Source organism: Mytilus galloprovincialis, chromosome 1, assembly GCF_965363235.1.
Source record: "Mytilus galloprovincialis chromosome 1, xbMytGall1.hap1.1, whole genome shotgun sequence".
Taxonomy (NCBI): Eukaryota; Metazoa; Mollusca; class Bivalvia; order Mytilida; family Mytilidae; genus Mytilus; species Mytilus galloprovincialis.
This window is the reverse complement of record NC_134838.1, coordinates 121,763,913-121,784,042: the sequence shown is the minus strand read 5'-3', so window position 1 is coordinate 121,784,042 and position 20,130 is coordinate 121,763,913. Positions and strand designations below refer to the sequence as shown.

Below are 20,130 nucleotides of genomic sequence, written 5' to 3'. Positions count from 1 at the left end.
TGTCCACATTCAAAACATTATCAAACTCTCTAAAAATGCCTAGAATGCAGTATTTTGCACCATTCATTTCATACCCACCAAAAAAAATTGTTCGTCTTGGTGCGCTCGGCACAACTATTTTGCCTCATTAAAATAAGATGCCTAGTTACGCCTTTTGGATTGTGTCCATGGAAGTGCAGATTGTTTGCTGAAAACACATCCTCCAATTGTAACAAATATGTTGTCAATTCAGAAATCAAACATCTTGATAATATCGGGTTTCAAACTTTAATTTTTCACATAGTACGATTTATTCTTTACTAATGCAAACAAGAATGTGTCCATAGTACACGGATGACCCACTCGCACTATCATTTTCTATGCTCAGTGGACTGTGAATTTTGGACAAACCTCTAATTTGGCATAAAAATGAAAAAGATCTTATCATAGTGAACATGTGTTCAAGTTGATTAGACTTCAACTGCATCGAAAACTTTAACCTAAAGCGGGACAGTCTGACGTATGTATAGACCGAAAACACAAACTCAGTGTTTGAAGGTATATCCAGAAAAGCACTTAGCAAGCAAGAAATTATCAAACGTGTTGCTTTCAATATTTTAGAATACCTGGTTTACTGAAGACTGATATATTCCACTTGTAACCACAATCCTGTCTTCTTTTCTCAAATATTACCAAATAAAGACTTATCTTTGTGGTTTGTATTTATATGGGCAACACAAAGGATGTCACATGGAGCAGGATCTGCATGCCATTCTAGAGCACCTGAGTTTTTTGTTTTCTGGGTTGTGTTTAGTGTACCATTGTTTATCTTTTGGTAATTTTTCATTTTTTGTCATGGTATTGTCCGTTAATTTTCTAAAAATATAGTAATCCTTTTGTTTTTTTCTGTCTCACTTTTACACAGAGAGAAAACACTGATGGACAAATATATTCTAAACCAGATTCACTTATGGTGCAATTTGTTTTTATAGATAAATCCTTTCATTATTTCTGCCATCATTTTGTATTTTTTTTTTAAACCCATGGTGAAACAGTGTCATACTTTTGATAGCTGATTACTTTTTATGAAACAAGAATATCAATCTACTCTTTTATTTCACTTTTTTATTGCTTGTAAACAGAAATACTGAATCATGACATATGAAAGCAAAATTAAATATCACATCATGAAATTGAGCAAATTGTGAATAAATTATGATAGACACACATAAAATAAACTATTACAAATTGATAAGCTTTACAGCATAAACTATCTAAAATGAAAAAAAAATAATGGATAAGCGTTACAGTATAAACTGTCTAAACAGAATCAAAGGTCAGCTTTAGACAGGTCAAATGTGTATGTGAACCTTAAAAGTAAATAAAAATTGATTTAGACAGATTCTGGTGTCATAACAGAATTTATTTTTTATCACAAGTGACTTTCTATTCTACTATAAATATAGAACACATTGATACAACATAGAAATGGTCCACAATGAAGTGAGTCTTATTTACACCACTTTAATAATTTCACTGTTATTTAATAGTGTCTCTTCAAATTTCTCACAGAAATACTAAGACTGTTACAGAAAAAGTGCTTAGAAGGGCACTTTTTTTTCAGAAGCACCACCACCCATAAAATTTATTACAATATGCATTATGCTAAAATATGTCCTAGATCCAATAATCAATAGAACATAATATGCAAGCACTAGTACCTATCTAACTTTTTTACGCAACAGACCATAGAAAGATTAAGACAAATATTCATAATGATAAATACTTTGTCAAATATATTTTACATTACAAATTTATTATACAATTTATTTCACTTATTTCAGTTTGTAAATTTCAATCCTTGATTGTATTACTAATACTAATAAACAAGTTGAATATTAATATTGTCCAAGTTGAAAAGCCAGGTTTATTTCCAAATCCATCAACGTCAGGGATAAGTTAAATCTTTCTAGCACTGAAAAGAGGTTAAACAATGTTAATATACGGGCTTATTATTTTCTAGTGAATGCTTACTAAAAGTATGGATTCTAATGGTCTATAAATTGAAGGTTTTCATTGCTGTATTTAAAATCAATATTACATTAAAAACTATCTGTGCACATTCAGATACAGAAAGCTTACTTCAAAGAGAATGCATACTCATCTTTGAAATCTTAATATATGACATGTGTTGCATACAACTAAGTCTAAGTATCAGGTCTAAAACAAAACATATATTAGCAAAATATGCCACTTAATTAAAGGATTATAGATTCTGACAATATATTATTTTGATGTACATAATATGTGAATTTTTTTTTGTAATGGCACTACAGTTAACAATACTGTCACAATACTTAGTATTAGCACCTCTTTCCAATGGAATGATAACAAGTATATACACCTAAGAGGCAGACAAAACATACCATGGTTTGGTCTTAACAATACATGGTTCTGAATTCTGTAGTGGTACCTTAATGCCCAACTTTGATTTATTAGTATTTTCTAAATTAGCACGTTTAAAAAACCTTCAATTATCAAAGTCCCTTTTTAACTTATAGATTTCTTGCCATTATAATTTTGTTACTATAACAATAAATAATCTCTTCATATTGTTTTTATGATGAAAAGGGAAAGTGCACTGTCAGGTCTACAAAAATTTGTAAATAAAATCTGTGTTAATTGTAACACTGAGATAGATTTATGATACCAAAAATCAACAAATTCTGAACATTTTTCTGATGAATTAAGTACAAATAAAGCTACAGAACATCAGATTAACAATGAATAAGTCACAGAATGACTGACAAATAATCTGAAATTTAATCTTCAACTAAAATAATACATACATGTAATTTATTGAACACAACTTATTTTTGAGACAGGTTATATAAGCTCATAATACTCAGGCCTGTTAAAATAGTTTTTTATTTCGCGAAGGGGGAGGGTGGTAACTGAAAACCGTAATATGAACCCTTCAGTTTCAGGCGTAGTTCTGGAGAAGATACTTAGCACTAATCTATATTTGTTTTTCTCAAAAATAGCCAGTTTATTGATAACTGAAATCTTACATTATCTTAGTAACAACATTTACTGAATATATGCATCTTTGCAAGTTACATAAGGAGGAAAGGATAGGGCTCTTACACATACTTTCGTTAATTTATTTCAGATATGAACAAAAAGAGATACTGTACATATGTCAATGAAACAGAAACCCAGCAACACAAAATCTTGAATAATAACTTCACAGAATCACAATACATTATTTCCACTTTCATTTAGTCTATTTAAACATATTTGAGATCAGGCTCATCTTAATCTATGATTCAAATAAGTATGTTTTTGATGATTTTAATTCTTTCTACAAGTAATTAAACTGGTTCCCTAGACGGCTCTCTGATTTATGAAAAAAACAAGAATGTGTCCAAAGTACACGGATGCCCCACTCGCACTATCCTTTTCCATGTTCCATGGACCGTGTAATTGGGTAATTATCTAATTTGGCATTAAAATTAGAAAGATCATATCATAAGCAACAAGTGTACTAAGTTTCAAGTTGATTGGACTTCAGCTTCATCAAAAACTACCTTGACCAAAAACTTTAACCTGGACGGACGGACGGACGGATGAACGGAGCCACAGACCAGAAAACATAATGCCCCTCTACTATCGTAGGTGGGGCATAATTAAAGACCACAAAATTACCTGTTTATACAGATAAAATAAAATGCAATATTTCAACTTATTTTTCAAAATAATTGATGAAAAAAGATTTATGACAATAAAGAAACCGTGATATAAATAAATAATAAATTAATATATTATAGTATAAATAATAAAAGTGTCGTTGTTCAACAATATAATTTACAAATTAAAATATGTATCTTCAAAAACAAATGGACGGATTTATTTGTGTAAAATACAACACTGTGCCCCAAAACAATAACTTTGTATACTGTCAATGTTGCTTCATTTGTGTATTGTACAGTTTTGTTTCAAATGGAAACTTTTTGTATTAAAATAAAATGCATTGATAACAAAGATAAAAAATTATTACAGCATGACTCCATAAGATCTACTGACTAGGATACTCATGAACGTCAGTGTCCAAGGAGATGATCTGGTTTAATGTGATGTGTAGAATCAAGGTTACCAGTCAGTTCAAAAGTCATATTGACAGGTCTTCTTCGTACAGGGGCAGATGCGATCGTCGTACTGTTCTTGAAATCCGCAAAATCTTCGGCATTTCTGTAATAAATTGAGAATATTTGTATAGCCAATATTAAGACTGCACTTAATCTAAGGTTTTGTACAGCTGGTACATTTAATTTGAGGCTGCTGTTTAATAATATTTAGTACTTACAGCGCTTTTAATAAGACATGCTATATATAAATACATATATTACTCATAGACGATAATAAAGATACATAAAGCCTTGTAGAATGATAAATTTTATCATATATGACAACTTAAGGGGAAGTTCAAATTTTAGAGTTGTCTTTCAATTTGTGAATAAAATATGTGTAAATAAACTAATCATAGATACCAGGACTGAATTTTATATTTACGCCAGACGTGCATTTCGTCTACAATAGACTTATCAGTGACGCTCGAATCCAAAAAAGTTAAAAAAAGGCCAAATAAAGTACGAAGTTGAAGAGCATCGAGATCCAAAATTCCTAAAAGTGCTGCCAAATACAGCTAAGGTAATCTATGCCTGAGGTAGAAAAGCCTTAGTATTTCAAAAAATTCAAAATTCTGTAAACAGTTAATTTATAAATATAACAATATCAATGATAATTCATGTCAGCACAAAGAGTGCTGACTACTGGGCTTGTGATACCCTCTGGGAAATAAATCTCCACCAGCAGTGGCATCAACCCAGTGGTTGTAAATAAACTCATCATAGACACCAGGACTAAATTTTATATATACGCCAGACGTGCGTTTCGTCTACAAAAGACTCATCAGTGACGCTTGAATCCAAAAAAGTTATAAAAAAAGGCCAAATAAAATAAAGAAATATATAATAACTGAGACACCTATTGAAAAATTCATATCACAAAAATTTCAGGTCCATGCAACTGAAAAATAGCAGCAAAAGGTTAGGTCAATTGATCCTTGTCACTAGGTATTTTCTTTCTCTTAAAACCGTGCTTGCTATGTACATGCATATATTTGTAGGACAACTCATGCATAGTAAATTTTTAATTTGAAAGGAACAAAATGTTATTTTACACATCAATTTATCAAAACCACCTCTGTTAAAAATAAGGTAAATTATGGTACATTAAAAAAAAGTACAATTTAAAAATTTCAATACATTTATTGTCTGCATGCAGGATTGTCATTATAAGTTAGGAGGGAAGTAACGTTTGTTATTTCATCCCACTCAATTCTTACGAGGAGATACTGATGAGCTCAGTTCAGGGGTCTGCACTGATAAAAATGGAGATTTGAAAATATCAGGTAGTCTGAAAACAAATGTATAACTTTTTCTGGTTATGTGATTAAAATAATGGAGCTGTCTGAAAACAAATTTATACTTGTTTCATTGATATGATTTGGTGCTTAAAATAAAGGATCTGTTAAAAATCGAAATCAGATAAATCAAATAAGGGCAATTCCAGTGAGATAAGCAGGCAATAAAAAGTCTCCCTGTGCCTTGCTGGATATCTACTGGAATAACCATACATAATAAGCAAAAGAAACATTTAAAGCGAATCAATTGTTGGAAAAACTAATGGAAATTATACAGCAATGTACAGGACCATAAAATATTTAAACTTCATATCCATCTACAAAAATAAACATAATATTACTCTTCCTCTAAACTCTACCTCAAATCAAAGGTACTCCTAACAAAATCATCACAAAGGACAACTATAAAGCATGACAGGTGATCAAATGATTTCTGTTAAAGGGAGGTAAATGGGAAATAGTGAAAAATGAAATTTTTAAACATGCAAATGGGAAATGAAAACTGATGTTAATGTATGAATTAAATGTATTATATCATATGGATTATTCATTAATTGTTAATAATGTGAAAGTTGTAAAACCAACATAAACTAACAATGAAAAACGTCTATTAGTATTTTATCAATGACATGTTACTTTTAAGATCAAACAATAAAATAAAGACATACAATTCATAATGAATACTGAAAATGGAAAATAAACTGATTGTGATCAATGTTGCAATTAAACTTATTCTAAAATATGGACCTGTTCATGCAAAATATTAATTTTAGTATGAGATTATCAATAGCTCTCAATTTGATGCAATCTTTCACTGCATTTAGTGGAACAGACAAAAATTTTATTTAATATTTATAATAACTTTCAACATAAATAATTGAACTTGACTGCTATATGATTCAAAGTAACAAAAATAAAGAATTTTCAAATTAACAAATCTCTGGTCTTAGGCTTGCTGAATATTACAAGTTATTAGAATGATACTAACGTAATAATTTTGTTAAATACGTCAGGCCAATCATGTTACAGGAGATTGATATGATAAACATTATAAATGTATTTACACTTTTTGTATTTGGCTGAATTTTGTTTCAGAATGACATTAGATCTGCTACGAATAACCTTCTGACATCTAGAAACAATCATTTTTAAATTGTGATGTCAAGGTTAATGGGAACATGTGTGATTGAACGTAACAGTTGACAAATTTGCTTACAAGTGTAAATACGTCTATTGTACAAGGATGACATAATGACAGAAGCTGCACGCCAACAGAACCTCATACGTTCACACGATGATGAAACAAAAACCCTAATCATTGATATGCAGTTAATCATGAGGCAACAAAATATGTGACAAAAAATTAAAATAAAATGACAATTCTCCATTAATTGGCTGTTAAAAATAATCAATGTGATTGTATTAATGGATGAACTATGACATAGTGGTGATTGTGGACACAATAACATGGTGCATGTGATAGGACGCACTAGCGGGACAACCACTCTACAGCAATACTATACCTCTTAATTAACTGATTATTAAGGTTCTGTAAACAAAGTAGCAGTCAAAATAAACATAGGTATCTCATTTTGGGTAAATTTTCTTTAACACATGCAACTAAAAGTTTCATGCATATCATTTTGCTCTTTGTAATCTGCCCGTCTCAACAAAACCTTGTACTGGTTATCATATGGTTTTCAGTCATACTTTCCATTCACACATTTTATTGTCAGATTCTCTTGTAGTGGATTATTGTGCTGAATATTTTCATTTTTAGCTACAAATTGTATCCTTGATGCTGTATATATGTGAAACTTTCTTTTTTTTTTTTAACTATTGCAGTATTGGGCAATAAGTGAACATTATTGTTGACTTACATTAAAACAAGAGTGCTTTATACTTGTTAAGCCTTAATGAGCATTTAATCGACATTTTGTATAATCAAATCAAAACTGTTAATAAGCTATTTATACACTAAGTATAAGACAGAATTTATGAATATATTACAAATGACACAAGCATTAGTTTAATGAAATTCCATTGTCTTACCAAAATCCTCATTACTTTTTAAAATAAAACCTGTACCCATTTCCATTCCTTAATAAAATATACCTTATGGACAAAACTTTGCTGGAAAATTAGGAAATAATTTAAGGATAAATTTGCAATAAGTTGTTATTTTAACTGGACATTAGCACATATGTACTTATCATGAAGAGCTGAGAAAACAAATTTGGTCAAAATAGCATTATCTTAAGTATGACAAAAGACCAATGAAATATACAAAGAAGCATAGAAAAGAAGTGTCTAAAAAGATGAAAATAAATAATCAAATAGTTTCATCTCTTAGAGCATCAATGTGTTTTGTCTTTCTTTCCTCCACATATTTTGAATAGGTTTATTTTGCCAATAATAAAGGCTATGAAAGCAAAAACAGTACCTGTAATTTAATCTGATATGATTATGCATAAATACATTACCCAGAAGTAAAATTGTGCAATGTTAATCTTGAATTTATGAATTTGCCATTAGCAAAATATTTTAGCATTTATACAATATAGTTTGTGCTCAGAATGACTAGATCAAAGTGAAAAATAAGCTGAATAACTATCTCAAAAAAGCATTTTAATATGTACTGTGACTAATTCAAACAACCTTCATTATAGTTTATACATACTTAGATCTGAGAATACCACTTCTAGCCTTTACTGGAGTTGTGCGGTCTGGCTCTGGCTTCTCAGACATGTTTGTGGTCGTTCGCGCAAGTAGTTCGTCAAACTGCTTTCTAGGTAATCCTATAATTATGTTAGAAAATGTCATTGTAATGTACAAGAAAAAATTATCAAGAATGCTTTAAAGTTGTGTGTAAATGATTCAATATGTGATTGGCTGCTTGTTATTCATAGTGTTGCAGTTAGGAATTAAACAAACCAAAGCCTGGCTTAAATTTTTTAAAAAGAAAATAAAATCATTACAATTTTAAAATGAACTCAGGATATCAGGACAAAATGTCTATTCCTCTGTCATCCTATGCTTACACAATGTTACAATAATCAATAATAGATCTATGATATGTTAAATTACTGAAATATACTGCATTACTTATAGGTTATATACTATGCTGGGATAAAAAGTTTGTACTGGAATGTTGAATTTAATAATTTAGTTTTGCTTTCAGTTTAATATAAACAGAGAAGTTTTTTAGGGTAGTTCTTTACATTCGTATTTTAGGTAAGTCTGGATGATGTTGTTTCCAGGAAAACTGTTGCTGTTCAAACTTTGTGTTGGTCATTTTTGGAATGGACATCAAATCTTCTGTACTGCATGCTGTGTATTGGTCAAGTTGCATTGATTGAGAGTGTTCTACTATTTTGCTCCCTATTCATTCTGATAGATCTTATAGAAAAATATCAAAATCTGCCCAAAAAGGGGATTCCCAAGCTACTGTTTATCCAAGAAGGACTGTATATGTGGTTATTACACCTTAATAAAAGATATCTTCTGAAATCTAATTCTCTACAGGTACAGTTCCAATAAATATTTCAAAGAGAACATATATATATATGAGTGTTCTAAAGTTTTATAGAAACTAATACATTATATTTCTAAGCTTTTAGATGACATAAAGATATATTTGAGTGTACTCTGACTTGATTTTTGACTAATAATTCTGGTATGTTATGTTTCAAATAAGAAATGGGTAATTTTCAATGCAGATGAACACCAAAATTTCTTGTCAGGACAATTATACAATGGAGCAAAGAAACCATTTATGACAGTATATTACCATAAATTTATTGCACATAAAATCATGAATAGAAAGCTTTTTGTGAATAAAAATAGACTATGCCAATAATAATCATAATTTGACAACATTTCATTGAAGTTTTGTTAATCCAGTGATAACAGGGTTTCACTACGGTTTGTGTAAGTGCAAGTGTATGAATACCATGCAACATGAGGAACAGGTCATGCAACATTGTGTGGGTGGTCATCAGCAACATGTTTTAAGGTAGGAATTTGACAACAAATATATAGTTTCAATTTTTGACAGCAATTATTTTCCTGACCAATTTTACATATAAAAAACAAATATATACAAGCATTTATATATTCTTCATGATAGAAATCTAAGCATTATTTATGTAATATAAGCTTTTTTATTAAGCAATATTATAAATATAAAAATTATATATAAATCTTGCCATTTTAGTTAACAATACAACATGAACAAACAAACAAGTTGTGATGGTAACACACATCATCCAGATCAAACTTGACCTTTCACCTATTGTGTGGTCATAAGAAAGCCTTGTTAAATTTATATGTTGTTTTTTTGTATTTTTCTTATAAAAATTAAGTAACCCCATATGAAATACTGATTGTCTATAATACTGGTATAGTGGAATATGTAACTAGTTACTTTGATTGGACTAAATTCATCAATTAAATCTCATAAGACAAATACATGAATTTATTCAAAGAACATTGTCCTTATTTTTCACTCAGTTTTTTTTTTTTATGTATCATTTCTTTCTGACTGAAATATTAATGATATATGGCAGCTGTTAATTCAGAACAAAATAAATTTGATGTTATATTATATATACATGTAGCTGTATTAAAGTTTTGTGAATACTTTTGCAGCATAAAAAAAATACAACATTAATAGCAGCTTTATATGCAGTAAGATTGGCTTGGTCACTGTATTTTTTTCACTGTAGAGAAAACATCAGAACCTAGCTAGATACAAATGCCAATTTTAGTGTATAATGTAACTGTTCTTTACCAATTTCCTCACTCAATATATAGACTACATGGTCACAAAGACATTTCCCTACAAATAACTACACACGTTTTACCCTATTTAAAATATTATTCCTTTCTCTATGGTAAGTAGGTGTATATATTTAGGATAGGAGATTCATTAAAAAGAGATTTACAGAGAAACTAAACTCACTACACTAATATCTATCTATATGGGATTGTCTACTTTGTCCACAACAATGATACCACTGCATTTTTTTATGTACTTTCTGTTTTATCTAAACTCAAAAAACTAAGACTGGGCTACACAAACATTAAAGAAAGTTAAATGTTGTTAAAACTGTAAGCCTTTATTAAATCATTATAGTACAGGACTTGTAACACAAACCTAACCATCACATGATAACATACATCAATTGCGTTAAAACCACGACAACTAATGTGTTCTGATATAAACCATCAAATAGTCCTGATCTGCATTTCACATAAAACTCATCAGGGGCCATTATCCAGCCATTTTAAAAAGGGGGTTTCTTACCCAGGACAAAAAGGGGGGGGGGGGGTCCAACAACATGTTCCCATTTAAATGTATAGATCATCCAAAAAAGGGGGGTTTGATTGATAGAATGTACTCAATAAGACCCAATAAAACCCAGCAAATGTTACAAAAGCAACTTAGGTTGGCCCTTTTTTCACCATCTACAGATCAGAGAAACACCTACAGCATTTTTTTTTTATTTCTAAGCCCCCCCCTGGAAATCAAATAAGACAATAGAATGAAATACTGAGACTTTTTATCTGGATTAATTTCACATCTAACAACTAAATCTAATTATGTTATCTAGCTTAATTATGACCACATCTGAAACACTGAGAACTCACCTTTCATCATGTAGCCTAAATAAACCAATAATATCACTAAGCATTGTATCTAAGTGCTAATAGATTCCCAAGTTTAGCTGTTAATAGTATTCTATACAAAGCATTTTAGAATATGGATCTATTAAACAGCTAAAAACAGTGTAAGTGTTTCAAGGAATTATTTCTAAACATATCATATGGCCAGGTTGCAAAGAGAGTTTCTTTTACAACTGAAGATGAACAGTATTGTAGACATAAAAATATGAACATACAAAATAAATAAATATAAATTCATGTATAGCAATAATCCACGAAGTATGCAACAATTGATAAGTTAAACTGACCAAAATCAAATGTTGTACCTCATAAAAAGACATTGATGTGCTAAATGAAAAACATGTATATGTTAGCTAACAATGTCTCAGACATCACATATGAGAGTTGAAAAGAGATAGGATTGAAGAGCTGATTACACAAAATAGGTTCCCCCTGCTGAAAATTTGGCTGAAAAAGAAGTGAGTTCTTATTGGAAAAATTCTTAAACTATTTTTTTAAGATGTAAATTCACTAAATGAAGTAATATATATATATAATTATGCAAAGTGGTTTTCCCCTTCTGTTGCTTGCAGCCAAAGAGCAGATTCATCATGTTTTCAGCCTAAGCATTGTTTTTAAAATCAAAAGCGAAAAAAAATATTTAAAAAAGTAACAACCATTCCTTTTCCTATTAAAAAATGAATCACCAATTAAATGCTTACTTTCCTCTGTTACAGGAAAGAAACATTCTTGCTAAATTTTACATTTCGTAAACTCTTACCAAGTTTATATAAAGAATAAACATTAGCCTAGATCTAAAAACAAACACATTCTGTATGAAACACCAATTTTACTATTTTGTCCAATTTTTTTTGCTATGGTCTTGTTAAAAGTATTATGATAATTTAATGAAAAATGGTTATAATCTTATCAATGAGGAAATAGTTTTTCTAACTCTAGATTTCTATCTTGGAATCAGAATAGTAAAATTGTGGATTCACTTGTACATAGATTTAAATAGCTTAGTAATCCACATGGACTACAATTCTCTGGTGTGTACATTTAACATTCAGATGACAAGTTTCTTTTTTCTACTATTGTATAAAATGTGATATTTTCGAATTGACATTGGTTTTGTAAGCTATTTGCATCACTATATATCAGATTTATTTCATACCCAATATTGTTCATCAGTTTAAAACTTGATGAAAAGGAACGACTTGATTGAGGATATACACACCAGAGAATCTGACCTTTCATGCTTGAAAGAAGAATTATAATAAGTATATATATACTGTCATGCCTAAAGTGATACCTTTAAGAAAATTGGGTCTGAAAATATAGGTTCTGATTCAATAAGACAGTTAAATGTAAAACAGACATGGTTAACTCTTATAAATATGTGTATATGAATTAACATGTGTTACTTAAATGAAACTTGAGTTTCTTATATCTTTATCTTTTATGTTTTATATTCATAAAAATTTCATGATCTGATATTGTAGATTTTCACACGAAGAAATTGATAAAACTATTGGTCTACAATGAAATCTGCCTGTTCTTTTTTCAATCCTTGCCAAATACTCATGACATTACAATATTGAATTCCTAGCATTTATTTACAATTAATGCTAGGTACATTTCAAAAATATTAAAGTCTTTTTAAATATTGGTACTTCATGTGCAAATAGCTATTGTATTTTAAAGGAGAACTACACTCCAGAGATTCAAAAAGGTATGATCTTCATTTATTGGATAAAAAGTTAAAATTCAATTGCATTTTCTTCATATACTATTCAAATTTAAATTTGACAATAATTTTGTTAATAAGGTCAAATAATCAACCAAGTCACCAGTGTGTGATCTTTTTGTTGCAAGAATAATAAACAGATCAGAACACATTGCAATGTAAAGAAAAAATCTTTTGCAAAGTTACCCTAAGAGATAATTCTGTCAAAACTAGTAAACCATTGATACATCTGTAAATACTACACTTACCTGGCATCATATAACCTGGAACTTTAGGGTTACGTGGGTCTTTAACTGGAGGTAATTCTTTGTTACCTATAAAATACCAGTATTTAAGAATATATAAATTGTAGTATATTCTAAAAATAAAAAAAAATAATTATCTGATGTCAGCTGTTCAGACTGACTGCAAAGATCTCTTGTAAAAAAAAACTTTTACTTAGGAGATAAAGAAAAGGAGGTGTAATTTTCAAAGAAACAATTTTTTGTTCAACTATTCTCAGTAATGAATTAACTTCCATTCTGGAATTAAACCTTGTCATAATCACTATATTCTGAATTTCTAATTCTTTATAATTTTCAAACTTAAAGTTTTAATTGTTTATATTTTATTACACAATAACCTTTACCTTTGAAAGAAAGCTTTTCATTTATAATTTTTAGAAGTTTAAAGTGGAAAACTGTTTTGTGTTACAATGAGTTACAATGAGTGTATGTAGGAATAATTTTGTTTGTTAGTTGTGTATTTTATATTGTAAGTTATACCATCAAGAAAATCTCCTACATTTCCTTTTCGATAAATTTCTTCTCTTTTCTTCTTTTGTACTTCTTTTGATGCATGCCAATTCCTTAAAAACTGACGAGAAGTTTCTGATATTTCTTTACCATCTAGAATTTCTGGAAAAAGAAAATAAGTACCACTTTTGAAAGAGAAGTTAGCTGAACATGTTTGTGACATCACAAAGGACATTATTGTATTTTAAGTGACCCCACTATACTATCCTATTAATTTATCAATAAAACTAGAACACACCCGTGATATCGCGGCTCCGTGACTGAATTAAAGTATATAACTATGCGCAAGCCTTATTTTAGTATTAGTATTGTCATCTGATAAAGTCATGCCGATTATAAGATACACAGTTTTCTCTGCTTTCAAATCTTTCTGTTTGAACCCGTCGAACTGGAACTTATCAATTATTGATAATATTAATTATTTGGAAAACAAAAGGTCCTGGAATGGAGTATTTTTTAATCAACAGCATTGTCCTATATTAGTTATAAATAAAATTTGACAATTAAGTAGTGTCAACCCTGTGATTATGACACGTGTAATTACTATATAGCATATCAATCCTGAATACACCGTTTGGTGGTGCGCCTGTCAGATGTGGAACGTACAGATAAGGTAATCGGTAACAGGTGAATATACTATTGGTATCGGTATCGGACTCGACCCGGAACTTCTTAATTATTGGCAATATTAATTACGTGGAAAACAAAAGGGCCTGGAGTGGTGTAATTTTTAATCTACACCTTTGTACTATATTAGTTATATATAAAGTTGAATTCTTTGATTCGTCGTTTTTACGTGATGACGGCTGACAAATTGGACCTCGTAATTTTAGTATTATAGATATACATAACTTTAAAATATCTGAATACTTTGGGTTGTCAAATTGAGCTATTATATAGCTTTTTACGTTAATGCATTGTACCTAACATACAAATGCAATCTTTTCAATTGAACATGTTTTTAAAAATATAACATATTGGATTATTATAACACTTGGATAGAGTGAGCTATCTATTTTATTATAAATTGCCATAGAGATGGTTCCTTTTGTACAAGAATCCACACCATGCAAGAAGCTCATGGATAGTCAAGGTCATAAAACCCCTACTAGTAATAGTACAATAAGAAAGTTAATTGATTTTGAATGGAATCTTTAGACCATCTACAACAATATTGCTTATATTTATGACAGTTCAATTATGTAAATTTGGCAAAATACTGATCAAAACCAGTAGATAAATTAAATGTACATGTAATAGGTAAAATTGTGTATACTAGTAGGTATAAAATGTGCTTAACATGTCATGTATTTTTCACCATTCTTATTGCATGAACTATTAGAATTTTACCCACCTAAATGACTTGCCATGACGATTACTCTATCTCTGTATTTAGCTTTATGACACAATGGATTTCCCATTAAATCTAGTCTCCACAATCTATGCCACTGTCCAAAGATATTAGCAAGTTCCTTCATGTCCATTAACTGATTGTCTGTCGCATGAAATTGTTGTATCATTATTAAACATTCTAAGTCACTAATACTGTTCAAATTGTTCCCAGACACATTAATCACTTGTAAAGATCTCTGCAAGGAAAGATAATTTGTTTCGATCAGTGCAAATAGTATATAAATTGAAATACATAAAACTCTATAGTAATCTTGCCAGATTATCTACAAAATAAGCCTTTAGATCTCTATTTCTTATAAAGGTGTAGTATACATTGAATCTGAAGATACCATTTATTATCAACTGTTGTGGTTACAGTTGTGGTTGTATAAAAAATGTTTCAAGTTCCTCTTGTACTTGTGTTTGTGCTTGAGGAGCTTCATTTGCATTTTGATCTGGTGTATTGTTTTTGTATGGTTGTACCTCAAACTCTCTGCGATGAATATTTGGGTCATAGTTAAGCGCTTAAGATTTTTTTACAATTCAACAAAATAACCTTTACTAAAATTTGATCAAACACATTACTGGCTTTTGTAATTGATAACATCCAATAGTATCTTCAATACACTATTTATACACTTTCATGACATTTTTATCTGAAATAATCCTTACCGACAAAGATCTAATTGTGCGAGGATCAAACAGAAGTTTTTCTCCAGGAGGTAACCTTTGATTTTCCAAGTGAAGTTCCTGCAAGTTGTCTAACTTATCAAGTCCCTCTAATACTGTAATACAGTTACCACCTAAGTACCTGAAAAATAGTTAGAAAATGGGCTATGAGTTATTGTGTAAGACAATTAACGATAATCATCATTATGTGACATTTTTTCTTCTGAAATGCTGAGTGACTTTACAAAACATAAAACTTATTGCAAGAGAAGTAAGAGAGTTTGTAAACAACACTGACAGACCTTAATATTTTAATTACAAATTGACTAAAAAAAGAAAAGTAGATTAGAAGTCACAAGTTGAAAGACCATAGACAACCTGTTTATCGCTATTCTAAGCAAGGTTAATAACATTTGGGTTATGTATCATGATGTTTTTCCTCTACTTAAAAATGAGAATTCTGTGGCTTTAGATGAAACATTAACACACAGTAGATCATAAATTATGTTAACTTACAGAAAGTAATTCTACAGGGATTCTGCTGACTTACAGTTAGGATAGTTTAATGATTGAAACTGGTTCCATTGACTTTTGGTTAGCATGTTGTAGGTATGTTGTCTCATTGACACATACCCTTGTATCTTACAGCTTAAGGGCATACGATACAGTTTTGATCCTGTATTTACAAGTTCGTGAAAATTTGCACATAGGCTATTTTTGACCTGATTAAATTAAATATGTAATAAAAAATATACCTTCATGTGCTACTTTTTGAGTAAAATGAGGTCGAAATTTTGTATATTTGCTCGAAATTCAGATTTGTGGCCGTAATTTCTTTTTCGAAAGAAAGACATAACTTTTTTGTTATAAAAGATAAACACAAATTGTTTTTTGTTAAATAATCGGTAATTTCTGTATTTTATAAGTATCCTAAAAAATTATGGATTTTTTATTCAGACATAACTCATATTTATCAAATGTTCATGAATTGAGGAAAATACGTCATTTTTTGCTGCATGTTTATCAAAATTAAAAAAAATCCTCTATTTACAGTTTTATAAAATTTGTGTCACATAATCTCCCTGCAAAATGAAACAAATTGCTGTTTTGAAAAATAGGGGTCCATGAACTCGTTTTCAAATTAAATCAGTTTGAATGATAAAAATCAGTCGAAAAATGCATCTTTTCCCGATATGTCACAGTTTGACGTCGCGAAAATAACGTTTTACGTTAGCAACGTCATTACCTCCCCTGTAACTGTATCGTATGCCCTTAAACTCACTCTGACAAGAGGCGAATCACTGACTCACAGTTTAAACAGTCTGACAGGGATTGACCTACAATTAAGACAGTCTGACAGGGATTAACCTACATTTTAGACAGTCTGACAGGGATTGACCTACAATTTAGACAGTCTGACAGAGATTGACCTACAATTTAGACAGTCTGACAGAGATTGACCTACAATTTAGACAGTCTGACAGGGATTGACCTACAATTTAGACAGTCTGACAGAGATTGACCTACAATTTAGACAGTCTGACAGGGATTGACCTACAATTTAGACAGTCTGACAGAGATTGACCTACAATTTAGACAGTCTGACAGGGATTGACCTACAATTTAGACAGTCTAACAAGGAGTGATTTATAGTTTAGACAGACTCACAAGTCTGGCAAGAAGTGACTTACAATTTAGACAGTCTGGATAGAGGTGTCAGGTTCTCTATTTTACAGATATCATTATTCTGTAAGTACAGCATATTAATGTTCTGGTTCTGGTGAAGCATAGGAATTCTATTCAGCTGATTGTCGTAAAGGTACAGCACAGACAGATTTTTACACATAGACAATTCATCACTCTGAAACAAAATAAAATAAAGCCTTAATAGAAATTGACACAAAAATATGCAATAAAACATTCTCATTGATGGAAAACTAATATATTGGGCAGAGGTCCATTATTGGTACATGTACCTGTCTCATTGATCCAATAACTTAATATGCCTTCCTGTTCACAAACAAATGCTCTGTTTTCCAACAATTTTCTCAAATTTGGTGATAACTATCTCCCAGGATATTCAGATACAAGAAATGTAAATGATTGTACTTCTAATAAAACATTTTATTTCAATAATATAGGTCCTGTTATTAATGAAATCAAAACCCTGAAAGTAATTTTATCAAAGGCAGAGATGCCTTAATTATATTAACATAACTTCCAACTTGGCATTTGATTTTGCCTTCCCTATGTATTGATTAGACCACCTGCACTGATAAGTCTTATTGCAGATGAAATATGCATCTGGCAAACAAAATTATATACCAAGTATCTTTGATGAGTTGTTCTTAATACCCGGTAATATAAAAACATGATAGCAATTAAAATGCCTATGACAATGAATAACAGTATATTAAAAGTACTGTGACCCAAAAACATTAAATTATTTATATTAGTTGTGTTTGGTAAGGATTATCAGTTATATCATTCTATAAATCAATTACTTGATAAGTTGAAAGATAAAACTACAATTCATAATAGGTGACATACCACTTCATCAATATTTCTGTCTTCCAAGTAAAGATGAGTTAATCTGCGTAAATACTGTGACATAGATTCATCTCGTTTCTTCTTGGTGTAACCAGAGGTACCCCTTGCGATCAGGTCAATAGTTAACTTGACCATTTTAATCAAATATTCTAAAACATAAAATCATGTAGCTTCCATACTTTCCATCCCTGAAAAAAGACACGATTTCATGATCTCTAAATTACAATTTTACAGTATATTTTAAAAAGTAAATGTGTTATCATTGAGCAATGCTGAGCGTTTATTTATTACTATATATATATTAAAAAACAGAGATTCTTAATCATAAAAGAAAACAATGTTAGTACCTGATTTTTTTTTGTTAGAAAGAAGGAAAATTTATAATGTAAAAAGTTTAAATTAGTGGCGAAAAATGTATTTTTTTGGCGAAAGAGGTGGCAAAAAAGAAAATGAACCCAGTGCAAAACATGGTTGTAACAATCAAAGGTTTCAAATACTTATAAAAGATCACAGCTGGTTATCAATACTGATCAACCATATCAATTGTTACAATAGACGTCCTATAACTTTTAATTGAGTTCAATCACTGCCAATATAAACAATCATACACCTAATCGCTATTTGTCCGCTATTACTGGACATCACTAAGGTTCCAATAAAATTTTAATGTCATTATAAAAAAGTGGTTGTTGAATGATGTCAAATATCAAGCAGAGCGGATGCTTGTGTCAACTTTCACAGATTTCCATATAGCGATAAGATGTATTACAATAGAGTATGTGTAATTTTACATCGCTTTGAAATTGATGTTCAATCGTATAGACTGATTCTATCTAAAGTCTAGTGTTATTGTATCAATCAAATTTCTAATGCAAGCTGGTATTGACAAAAAACTACATGTAGTACTGTGGCCACACTGGTTGTGAGCATAGGCAGATCAAGCCCCTCACCCCCTCCCCCCCTTTTTTTTTAGAGTGATTAGATTATGTAGGGAATCACTGAAGCATCACTGTAGCAAGTCCCTCTTATGGCAGTCAGTGGGGTCTCCTTCTAAAAGATATGGATCAAACACTCAAGAGGATCAAATGTTTATCAGGACTCTGGGATGGTGTGTTTTTAAGTTCAGGATTTTCGGGACGTCATGAGTTAAATTTATTTAAATTCTGGACCACAGCTGGATTTCATGTTATTAAGCCAGGGATTTCGGGATCAGGATCCCTCTGAACCCCCCCCCCCCCCCCCCCCTTTTATGGTGTACATTGTATGTCACAGTATGATGTCCCCTGTTTGTAATGCCTATTATTTTCAACCAAGTTAATTCTGATTATTCAGACCATTCATAACAAACCAAGGATTTGTATAGTAAGACTTACTATACACATCCTTGAACAAACCTGTAAAAAAGGGGGTGTTCAATGGCCAGTAACACTAACAAGTACCTGGGTGCGACTCCAATTAGTTTGTTTATCTTATTCACATTGTTGATTATATGTTATAAATTGTATATTCAACTCCACTCATTGGTCATAAAATGATCGTTCCGCACTAAAATAAAGCAAAATAAAGAATACTTTGAAAGCATAATCACGTGACCAGTCGTTAGGCTTTTGAAGTTTTGTTGCTATGAAGTTTACGAAGAAATTTGACCCTCGTAACTTTCCAATATATTATATTCAAATACCTGTGAAGTAAACGGTTTGTTGCCACTTTTTAATATGGCTCTGTATCTTTAAATGATGTCAAACAGAAGAAATATTTCAAAACAAGGTCAAGTCTGATACAAGCGCCTTATTGACAGAAGAATTCAATAAAACGCAATTAAGATAATACTCGACTTGGTTTAA

General features: G+C 30.5%; 1 protein-coding gene across 8 annotated transcripts; it reads right to left on the bottom strand.

Moving 5' to 3' along the window:
- Positions 1 to 1,084: 1,084 nt before the first annotated feature.
- Positions 1,085 to 20,130, bottom strand: LOC143056001 (protein phosphatase 1 regulatory subunit 42-like). Of its 8 annotated transcripts, none has more exons than XM_076229102.1 (12): positions 19,968 to 20,130; positions 18,287 to 18,474; positions 17,428 to 17,597; positions 15,740 to 15,878; positions 15,030 to 15,264; positions 13,646 to 13,777; positions 13,130 to 13,195; positions 11,117 to 11,131; positions 8,145 to 8,262; positions 6,988 to 7,013; positions 6,133 to 6,147; positions 4,131 to 4,230 (listed from the first exon to the last, which is right to left on the bottom strand). In XM_076229102.1, exons 2-10 carry the CDS (start codon positions 18,419 to 18,421, stop codon positions 6,995 to 6,997), a joined length of 1,029 nt encoding a protein of 342 aa, XP_076085217.1. In that variant the 5' UTR covers positions 18,422 to 18,474; positions 19,968 to 20,130; the 3' UTR covers positions 4,131 to 4,230; positions 6,133 to 6,147; positions 6,988 to 6,994. The 8 variants fall into 8 exon arrangements, 6 of the variants coding, with proteins under 6 accessions (XP_076085189.1, XP_076085195.1, XP_076085203.1 ...); XR_012972219.1 differs by lacking the exon at positions 11,117 to 11,131 and adding an exon at positions 12,447 to 12,463 and having other exon boundaries at positions 4,133 to 4,230; XM_076229092.1 differs by lacking the exon at positions 6,133 to 6,147 and having other exon boundaries at positions 4,093 to 4,230.